Source organism: Papaver somniferum, chromosome 10 (genome assembly GCF_003573695.1).
Source record: "Papaver somniferum cultivar HN1 chromosome 10, ASM357369v1, whole genome shotgun sequence".
Taxonomy (NCBI): Eukaryota; Viridiplantae; Streptophyta; class Magnoliopsida; order Ranunculales; family Papaveraceae; genus Papaver; species Papaver somniferum.
In genome coordinates this window covers 4,578,966-4,590,658 of record NC_039367.1, presented here as the reverse complement: position 1 = coordinate 4,590,658, position 11,693 = coordinate 4,578,966, and the positions used below count along the sequence as shown (strand labels likewise).

The following is an 11,693-nucleotide window of genomic DNA, read 5'->3' as shown; positions in this document are numbered from 1 at the left end:
AAACTACGTGCCATCAATATCTGTTCACATAATGCCTATTTTTAGAGAAAGGAAACAATACGCAAACGTATCCAACAATACCCAACCTACTTTTCTTGAATGGTGATGACTGAGAAAGTTAGGAGTGCACTAATGCAACGTCTTACGTTATTTTGTTTTATATGAATTTTGGTACACCACAAACAATCGGTAACCCATGGTATCAATCTTTGAAAATTTTGCTACATCCAAGCAATATATGCAACGGTTGTACCTAGGTTGCACAAGAAAACTGTAATACCAAGAAAACCGAACTGAGTCGATATCAACGACTTAGGTAATGGTTTCAAACATTCATAACCGTTGATTCTCAACTAAGGTAACATTGAGCACCGACCAAACCGAAACGAAAAACCGAGTAGTATAAACATAAAACTAATAAAATCCTATCCATCCATTATAACACAAACTTAACCTTAAACTAAATCACTTCCTTTTTAATTTTTTTGTTCTTTTTCATTTTTTCCGTTGCTACGGCTCTTCTCCTCTTCCCCGCTTTCATCATTTACCACCACAACTCGCAATCACTACATCATTGCCATCACCTCTAACAAAAGCACCATAATTATGACCTTTCTCCTCTTCCTCTTTTTTGGTTATTTGTTATTTTCCTTTCTCCTTTCAACCAACAACAATAACACCTGCAACCACCATCACCTGCTACACCATTATCACCGGTGCTACTATTTTCTTGTTATTTTCTTCTCATTTTCACTGTAATTTTTTATTTTTAATGAAAAATACTTTTTATTTATCTAATGTAAGTATAATCTAAAACGGTTTTCTCATAATTTCGCTGAATTTCAATAAAAAAAATGAAAAATAATTTGAGATCTATTTTAATTTTATTGTATTGAGGTAAAACAGATTCCATCGGACCGGTTTAAAACTGAACCGAACCTTAATAGGCCCAGCAAAATGAGAACCGGCAGAGGTCGTACAGACTCATGGTTTTGACTAAAACCGAGCCGGAACCGTGTGCACCCCTGCCTGGCTACCTCTACTAATCTTGGAGCAAAGAAAAATACGGAGTATGTCTACCGTAAGAGTTTTCTTCTCTAGTTTGGGAAGTATTTTCACCTTGTAGCAGCCAGCGAACTTTCTCGTACAAATTCGAGAAGGATATTGGGCACCATCATCAAATTCAGCATGGTTTTACTACATCTTCGAGTCATTTTTAGGTATTAAGTTTTTTCCTCGGTTATTAGCGTGCTTTCTTTTGCTGTTACATATAACTCTAGAATTCTGGGAACCCCAGTTATGAAATCTCAGAGTTACAATGGGCAGAAGTAGTAGTGTTTTAGAAAGTGAGATTAGAAGAGCAAAAGAGGAAGCTCAACATTGGATGTTGAGTTGTTTGGTTCTAAAATACCAAAATGCGGAGCTTAAAAATCAGCTTGAAGTTGGTAAAGGTAAATATAATGAGTTATATTTGGAGTCTGAGAAGAAGAAATCGGAGTGTGGTGAAGTTAAGAAAAGGTTTGAAACCCTAATTGTGGATTATAATAGAATGTGTGATAAACTAAACGAACGAATTGAACCGAGTATGATTACCTACAGGAGGGAAAAAAATGTAGGTGATCAAAGGAATAAGTGTGTTCAACTCGACCGGGAAATTGAAACTTTTAAGTGTGGGAAGAAAAGAGCAACCTTGTCGTTAAATCATGAAATTGAATTGGAAAAAGAATTGGAAGACTGTAAAATCAAGTGTCATGGTTTGGCAGCAGAACTCAAGGGGAAGGAAATGGAGTGTGTTGGGTTTGAGAGTACAGTGAAGAGCCTAATGTTGATCAAGGATGCTCTAGATGAGGAGATTAAGGAATACAGGGCCAGATGTATTGGAACGGAAGAGCAAATCACGGGTTTAGTTGAAGAACGGAAGGGTATTTTTCAAAGAGAGAAGATGGGATTGGAAAGAATTGGTTACTTGGAAGAGGTGGCGAAGAACATGAAGAGTGATAAAACAGAAAGAACAACACTTGAGAAATGAAGTTTCTCGTGGGTATATACTGAAGAAATGTGTGAGCAAAAAAACTTGCAGGACAATTGGTAGTAGTGTCACTCACTTAACTAAAGCTGAAATGATTTGTACTTCTGCTTTTCAACCTAGTATCTATCCTTCTCCAGTTCAAGGAAACATAGAAGATATACATGTCTCAGGTAATGATATTCTTCTTGTTAGATATGGTTTACCCAGTTTTTGTTAGTATTAAATTACCCATCTTGTTCGTTATTTCTCTATGTTCATTTCGATGTAGACTGTGTGCTTCATGGTCTTATCAGTTATTGCATTCATTTAAAGCCACCAGAGCATCTCTTTCTCGCTCTTTCTTTAACTGGTAGTCTGGTACATATGTAGGGGATAACAAGTTGGAGGTTATAGTAACTAGTAACTTGAAGGTTAACTAGTATAGAAGAGGATGGGTTGGTAAGATGATTGGAGGGACTTCATATACTTGTTCATTTGTTATTTATAAAGTCTGTCTGAATTGCGTCAATGAAAACTTGCTGATACAACCGTTGAGGACTTGCTTATATAGATGTATTCGAATTTCGTGTATCTATAATTTTCACGAACTGCACGAGGTTGTTCAATTTGTTTGACAGCTAATGTATTTGCATCCCTATCTTCATCATCCAAGATAAGCAGCAAACTCTTATTGCACAGTGTCCTTGTATTGGTACTTGGGTTCATCTATTAACATGGAGAACCTTACCTATTGGGATTAAAACACCTTATGAGTGTCAGTGTCCACTTTGATTCGAGTGCAGTGTCCGCGACAGAGGCCTCAAAATGACACACCTAGGAATTAAAGGATGTTAGAGACATCTTGCGTACATAACTGATGGACTTCGGAGCAGAGAAGAACAACCATGATTTAGGAAGAAGACATATCTCTGATTTAGACAGAACCATTGGGAGGGTGAATTTCAGGAAGTATAGTATAGTTCAGTTTACTCTAGGCTTTTATGAAACACTAGTTGCTAATACAGACTGCAGTTTCCACTAGTGTCAGGCATGAGTACCAGTGTTGATATGTGTCGACTCAGCAAATTTTATCCCCTGTCACGCGGCAACGATATATCTGTTTATCCCCTGGTGGTAACTTGGCTTAGGGGTTTCATGTGTGATGTGTTACACTTTTTTGGCATTAATGTACTTGCTGAGCGACCAATCTTTGTTTGAGAAATGGTCTATGGGAATCTTATTTAGTTAGTGAGAAATTTGTGAAAAGTTTCTCTTTTCAGGTAATGCTAATTTCATATTTAAGTATCTGATCTATTTCGTTTTGTCTTCCATGATAACCACATGTGGACCTCAGGTTCGAGGTTTAAATTTTGTTAGTCTTAGCGGTACTTTGTATTTTTTCTTTATCTTATGAATAAGGCATGTGTGTGTGTATTCTGTAATCATGTCTTGTAACCATTGAGATTAATTTTCTCTGGCACTATAATTTCTGGCGAAACCGGGTGACCTGAAACCTAGGGTACGTTCTTTCTGTATTTCTTGCTGGGTATCGACTTCGTAGCTTTACTTTGAAATTGTTATCTTCTCAACAACTCGTCCATTTTTAAATCAGAAGCGCTTTTGTGGTTAAAAGATATCATAAGTTCCCTGTATAAGTTGTCCTTTTTTCTTGAATAACAGCAAGGCATGTATTTATCATCTGACGTACATTATTTAGTTTATAATTAAACAGAACTTCTTTAGTTGATTCTAACTGCTTAAAGGAACATAATGTACAGGTACTATGGAGATCAGTGACAGCGAGGATACCAAGACATCCTTGTAACATTAAAGGTGCCGAAATAGATCATTTATCAACTGACTAAACCTCAAACTATCCTAGAAGTATCTAAAGAGGCAATTGATAATTCAGTGAGATGCAGTGCAGAATGTGAAAGGCTTTGACAAGGATATCAACTGCGGAAGCTTGAAGAAGCAATGCTCTTCTTCCAATATATCAACAGTTCTAATTGAAGGGTACTAATGACATTTACAACCCCTATAATCCCTGACGATATCTGGGCCCCATTGGTCCCCAAGCCAACAGTCTGAAACAATGGCATTGATGATATTCCTTCCTTGATGATATTTGGAATACTTGCATCAGTATACCATAACTAGAGGACGTCAAGGTTGTGTAAGTTTGGAGATCAAACTCTGAGCTTGATGATATTCCTCGTCAACACTTTTTGTTCGTCGTATTTTCTCAAGGATTGATCTTCCTTTTGTTCATGATCATGCTCGATCAAGCGTAGGTGTTTCAGCCTTTCAGGTATAATTAAAGAACCATGAGCATTTAAAAGCAGGATTGCCGACTAAACCTAAAGCTAGTCTCCACTCTCCAGCCCTAAAATGATGCTTAAATGCAAAGTAGGTTATCAAGTTTGTATGAACTATGAAGTATGCCAATAGTCACGGACAGCTGGAAAAGAATATTCACAATTTTAGATAAGACAAACGGAATAACCTCCAAGTCGTTTATATGCTTGGTCACTGGGAAAACAAGTGTATGTATATAGGATCAAATTAGATAATAGAGATGATATAAATGTACCTCATTACCAAGTCCAACACCAAAGCAACATCATGCCAAAGATGAACAAGATAGAACCATTTGCTGCAGCATTGATGGCAACTCCTACCACGTAGAAAATTGAAGCGATTAACATAATATCTTGCGACCATGTTCCAAGTTTACTGCAAACTTTAGAGGCAATGAAGCTCACAGAGAGTGCAGCGATGGACAATGAGGAAGCTAACGTCTGAAAGTACTAATCATCAAATTTGCATTAGTTGTTTTCGTTTGCTCATAGTTTCCTTGCGTGTACACGAGGTAAGGATTTCCACAAGAAGTCATCCATCGAAGTCAATCCACCTGCAATATTCTTCACAAAATTACATCCCTTATATCCATTGTATTAATCATCAAATTTACAGTAGTTATTTTCTTTTACAAATGCAAGAAAAGAGGCCAAGGCGACTCGATAAAAACTTTAAAAAACTAGCTAAATCTGAAATAAGGGACACCAACATCTTCAACAACGATAATAAAGTTAGGTCTCCCATATAACTAACCGAGTCACCAGCATGAAGCAAGCAAACCCGCTTGTCCATAACATCAACCGCTAGAGTTGTACATGCCTGGTTAAATCGCTAAGTATTACCAAACCGAACCGTTTAAGTGAAAATAAAACTGAGTTGTTTACCTAACGACTTGGAATGGTTTTAGTATTGTGAAAACCGTTAGATCTTGGTTTGGTTTTGGTGAACCCTAATACCAAAGTGAAAACCGTTGGTTTAAACTGATTAACATAAGTCATTAGATTATTTCATTTTCACCCGTTAAAGCTTGGCCTAACTGAGAGCATCGCTCAGTCGAACTCGCAAGTTTCGCTAACTCAAGTTTGTTGTCAATGTTATAAGCACAAAACTATATCTTGATTTCTAGTCTACTAAAGTCAAGTCTCGGAATAGGATTAGAGTACGGTAGTTGAGTAATCAGACATCACTGAATAACCCTCGAAGATTAAAGACTGAAGATCAAACGTGAAGAAATTTATCAACTATGAGGTATGTGAAGACTTGACCATTATATTTACTCACAGTATTATCATCTATCTATATGAGACTATCTCGTAAGACTTCTAATAAATTTAATATTGCAAAGAAGAAATCTCGAGGCAGGCTTGTCTTGTTAAACACATCGAAATATGATTCAAGCAATGGATGTTCATAAATCCTTAGCATTCTCAGTTCAAAACAATTACTATGCAAGAACTATTTTTATTTCAAATGGATCATTTGGAAATTGCCCAAGCAATGATATCTTATATCCATGGAAACTGAGAATGTTTCAAAACATCAAAAGAGAGTTTTTAGAACTACTGAAATCTGGACTCAGGTAGGTACACATATTCAGTACGCATACCCTAGAATCATAATTGAAGTTGTGGAACGTAGGTAGGTATGTATACCTAGTACGCGCACCATGGAGTTCTGAATTCGTGAATGTGGGTGGTATGCATGCCCAATATGAGTACCTGAAGGGCTTGAGCTCTTGAATAGCTTAATGGTATGCATATCTAATGTGCGTACCTTAGCTATCTGAATTCACGAACTGGTTCATCGGTATGCGTATACTTTCGCCTACCTACCCAGTACGAATTAAGCAAATGCTCATTAACTATTATCACAAATATGTTTTAGCATTGGTACAACTCTCATAAACACCTCTAAGATATATTTGATCACTAAATCACTTTGTGTTCATGTATCATGATTCAAGTCTTAAGTGTTAAATGAACACAATTTTGCTTATACGTTATTAAGGAATATTTGCCATGAACTATCATTATACACGGTTCTGGTATCTTGGACCATAGTGTATACTCTTATATGTAATTTCAAGACAAACTTCTCACATGCTTACATAAACTCCTACAAGATTTTCATCTAATTAGAGAAAGTGTTTGCTTGAATCTCAAGTTATCTTAGCTTAAATTATAAGCAACCTTTAGTCTTCAAAGTCTATAAATAGAAAAACTCAAACAACTGTGAACTTCAATCTTAAACAATTATATGTCCTAGTTGTATACAAGAGTCGTCCTTTATTAACCTAGGTTTCCTCTGAGAAACATGTTGGAATTTCAGCTCCGTAATCACCTAACTTTATGCTTAAACATGATTATAGAATATTCATATGCTGAAATAAAATTATCCCTAGCATTTAACATGTTCAACTAGTTTAAAACACTATGAAGTGATTAGAACATGCTCGTCACCTATACAACATGATCTCTGAATTGTGTATCATCTAACGACAACAACATAACCACATGATACACAGTAACAACATGATACAGAACCCCGAACAAGTTTACAAGAAGAAACAGAAAATCAGAATACATCTGTGACAGCTTCTACTTCTATTTCCTCTTGCTTAAGTAATGGATAAAACATATAAACAATATTTATACATGAGGCTAGAAGAGGGCTTAGTCATTAGCTATGTGTCATCCAACCTATCCATCATTAGTTGGATGACACCTCAGCAGGTGACTCATAGGACACCTAAGTTGCTGACTATAATCTAACTTAGGATTAAACTAGATTAACCAAAACATGATTACTTAAAGCTAAATAGGATTACCTTAAGCCAAGCAAGATTTGTTGCTAAACCAACATATATTCCAACATCTCCCACTTTGGTTAGCAACAAACTCTTTACTGAAAACTGCATGCTCAAGCCTAAAAGGTATGCTAGGATTTGACCATAGAGACCCATACATCATTTAAGAGATGCATACGCCATTTATACAATCAGAAAACTAGACGGGCCATTTTATACTCAAGTAAACTGCACATTAAACTTTATGCATATGCTTTAAATGGCTTAACCTTATGCTAAAACAAACAACACTTTAAACTTTATTTTTCAAACCAGAAAAATTAAACTTGAATCAATCTTTATATGCTCTCACCGTAACTTCATATTCCTTAATGATATTGAGATATGTCTCCGTCGAGACAAGTATACTACTGGCTCGATTAAGAGGCATGTTTCCATTGAAACATATAACTAGTATACATCTGGCTCAATTGAGATATGTCCGACAAGACATTTAACATCTCCGAAGAGACTCATCCGACTCAATTGAGGTATGTCTCCCAAGACAATTAACATCTCCGTAGAGACACTCCGAAGAGATTCATCTGACTCAATTGAGGTATGTCTGTCTGTTTTTGGGTAAAAACTGATTCTGCTGGAAATGGTAAATTTGGGTGTGATGCCGAGAAACGAATCTAAGCCCTAAAATAATGTACTTCATGGGAGTACTTTAGATTCGAGAGATCAATCTGTACAATTCTGGCCTAAACCAAGAAGTGGTCGTTTCAGTCTTGCTTCGGTCACAAAAATGAAAGAGAAGGGTTGATCTTAAGGAGGTAAGTGAAGAAGGTGTTGAGATAATAATGGTTAAATCTGAAGGTGTGGCTATTTATGACTTGTCTCAGAATGTGGAACTTGTTTGCCGAATGTAAGCTATAAGTTCTTGGTGTTTTCTGGATACTTATGTTGATAACCGTTGTTAGTTGAAAAATAGGTTGAAAACCTATTTATACAAGTCATAGTTGAACGCACTCTGATCTCATAGGAAGTGAAAGTATTTGAGTGATGGAGAAGTGGGGATCATGTAAAGTGCTGAAAACCACGTCCCTACTATGAGGGGAAGAACGGTCGGTTACACCCATTACTTCTCTGCTGCCACTAACTTTTCGCCTTTCCTGAAACTTTCTCATAATGGGCGTGTTGCACGCTGCACATTGTAAACCGCTAGACCAATACCCTGATGAACATCCCCAAGCTTGTGACATGTTTGATGTCTCGAGTATTTGTAGAATAATATGCACCGCGCTGCTGAGTGGGTCTTGCCTGCAAGACCTAATTATTCTGACCAATCACGCGCAAGCTAGGCGGTGGGCAATTTTATGTGAAAAGTCAAGTTGTGAGACTTGTCGCGATAAATAGCATGTAATGCTCTTAAGTTGAACAAATAAGTTATTCATGAAATCGATATTTATTGAATGTCGCTTGTAATCGATGCATGTAAAGCATCGCTTTTAAGCAAGCATCTCAAAATAATAGATGCCCATGAAGCATCGTTGTATAGATCCCGTCTTGGTTAGTCGTGGAACCTAATGTCTTAAAAGGAGTGCGGCCATCCATCTTCGAGAAGCTGCCAGGAATCGCTTGGGCAAGCCGAGGGAAGGTCGATCGGCTCTCATGTCGTCCGGTGAGCATGACAGCGCCTTATTGGTCACCCAGAATTAAATCTAATCCGGTTAATTTGGCAAGCCAAGTTGGATGGCTGAGATGATTTGCGGCAGTTGCATACTGTCGTTGATTCAATTCAAGGTTTTTAAAGCCGCGTGACTGGCGCACTTTGGCTGATCGCTTTGTGGCATTGCTGGCGTATTTGAAGCAATGTGATTGGTCGGGGATATTGTTGATCCGCCCATGAACATGACCGCACCTTGCTAGTTACTTGAAACCATATCTTGGTCGGTTGATTCGGCTAGCGAAGTTGGACGAAAGAGATTGCTTTGCGGCAGTTATATACTGTCGTTGGTCGACCTTGAGGTTTTGAAGCCGTGTGGCAAACCTACTTTGGCCTAACGGTTGGAGGCGTTAATTGCTGGATGTGAGCAATTCGATTAGACATGGCTGAATGCAAGCCGCCAGTGAGCATACCGGCACTTCATTGGTCGCTCAAAACGAAATCTAAGCCATCCAACTAGGCTGGCTAAGTTGGACGGCCGCGATGAATTGAGACTTGCATGGCTAGTATTAACTCGTTAAACCCTTTGTTCAACAGCTCAACTAGCCTACTTTTGGCCAGCGATTAGGGTTGTTGCTGGCGAGTTAGGAGAATTCCGATTGGTTGGAATAGTAGTGGTCCCGCCGGTGAACACCATGGAGCTTGTTTGGTCACGCTGGGAGGAGGCCAAGCTTGTTAAATTAGCCGGCAAAATCGTGCGGCCGTGATTGTTTTAAGACTGATATGGGAAGCCTATATTCGATTCCTTAAGGAATTACGTGTGTCGACCAGCCAACTTCGAACTTTAATTAAAATTGTAGGATGCGCATTTAGAGCGATTTGGTTGGTTGATGGGAAAGAGGGGCCGGCAGGTAGCAATATGGGAATGACTGGACGATGGTACGGCGACGCCAGCTAGGGCGAACCGGCCGACGAAGTGGCGCGGCCACGTCCCTTTTGCTGCTTCCTTTACCTGCCGCAATTCCTCTTTATTTCTTGTTTTTCGACTTTTGGTAGGATTTTGCTCTTACTAGTTCATGGTGGATCAATCTCCTATCTTACCTAGGTTTGGTCTCGACCAATAGGGCTCGAGATATTGCGCAGGCCATAAAAACCTAATTTCTGTAAATTGGTAAAATTAGGTTAAAAATTTGAATTTTGTGAGATGCCACAAAATTAATCAAATTTGATGATTTCTGTGCGTTGGAACAAAATCACTAATTTTATTCTCAGAGAGCAGCGCAGCGTGCTTCCGAATAAGTACGTTCAGGCAGATCTTAATCTTGACACTTCGGGAGATTCATGCTACTCAGCTGTGAGAGAACATTAATCGCCATTTCATGTCAATATTAAGAGTTCAGCTGAGGAACATAGCATAACAAAAAATACTCAGCAAGGCATACATTAGTGAATAATGCAAGCGAGAGATTAAATACTCATTAGGCTCTATACTAGTGAACAATTCATCTTGGAGCTTGAGGTTCAATACAATATGAAGAGCGACATAGGCACTCATCAGATTTTAATATATTCTTCAAACTCCTAGCGGAATATGGACATATCAATGTCTAGTATTTCTGATACCGGGTCATCTAGACAAACTTTTACAGTTTTTTCCCTAAACTAAAAACCACCATCAACATTAAGTCCCCTGCTTAGCACGTAACAGTGACATTGGACGGTAAAATCGTGCTGATGTGATTGTTTTAAGACTGATATGGGCAGCCTATATTCGATTCCTTAAGAAATTACGTGTGTCGACCAGCCAACTTCCAACTTTAATTAAAACTGTAGGCTGCGCATTTAGAGCGATTTGATTGATCGATGGGAAAGAGGGGACGGCAGGAAGCAATATGGGAATGACCGGCCGATGGTACGGAGGTTCCATCTAGAGCGAACCGGCCGGCGAAGTGGCGTGGCCGTGTCCCTTTTGCTGCTTCCTTTATCTACCGCAATTCCTCTTTATTTCTTGTTTTTCTACTTTTGGTAGGATTTTGCTCCTACTAGTCCATGGTGGATCAATCTCCTAGCTTACCTAGGTTTGGTATCGACCAATAAGGTTCGAGATATTGCACATGACGTAAAAACCTAATTTTTGTAAATTGGTAAAATTAGGTTAAAATTTTGAATTTTGTGAGATGTCACAAAATTAATCAAATTTGATGATTTATGTGCGTTGGCACAAAATCACTAATTTTATTCTCAGAGAGCAGCGCAGCGTGCTTCCGAATAAGTACGTTCATGCAGATCTTAACCCTGACACTTCGGAAGATTCATGCTACTCAGCTGTGAGAGAACATTAATAGTCATTTCATGTCAATATTAAGAGTTCATCTGGGGAACATAGCATAGGAAAAAATACTCAGCAAGCCATATATCAGTGAATAATGCAGGCGAGAGATTAAATACTCATTAGGTTCTATACTAGTGAACAATTCATCTAGGATCTTGAGTTTCAATACAATATGAAGAGCGGCATAGGCACTCATCATATTTTAATATATTCTTCAGACTCCTTACGGAATATGGACATATCAAGATCTACTATTTCTGACACCGAGTCATCTAGACAGACTTTTACAGTTTTCGCCTTAAACTAAAAAACACCATCAACATTAAGTCCCCTGCATAGTGATAGACACATTTTTGTGTCCAATTTGTCTCGATTCTATATGTTGTGAGGGCTCATTTTTGTACTTATTATGGTGTTTTATTTATTTGTAGGTATTTTTGGCCAATAAACATTTTTGGAAAAAATTGGCTCGAAAAGTTGTCGGAAAGCACCCGGAAGAGATTTGCTATTCAGAATCTCACTTTGGATAAGGGGTAAC

At 38.1% G+C, this 11,693-nt stretch overlaps 1 protein-coding gene across 1 annotated transcript; it reads left to right on the top strand.

The window, feature by feature from the left end:
• Positions 1-1,118: 1,118 nt before the first annotated feature.
• LOC113319309 lies at positions 1,119-4,629 on the top strand. The gene is made up of 2 exons (XM_026567570.1): positions 1,119-2,199; positions 3,787-4,629. Exon 1 carries the CDS (start codon positions 1,319-1,321, stop codon positions 2,027-2,029), a length of 711 nt encoding a protein of 236 aa, XP_026423355.1. The 5' UTR covers positions 1,119-1,318; the 3' UTR covers positions 2,030-2,199; positions 3,787-4,629.
• Positions 4,630-11,693: the final 7,064 nt, after the last annotated feature.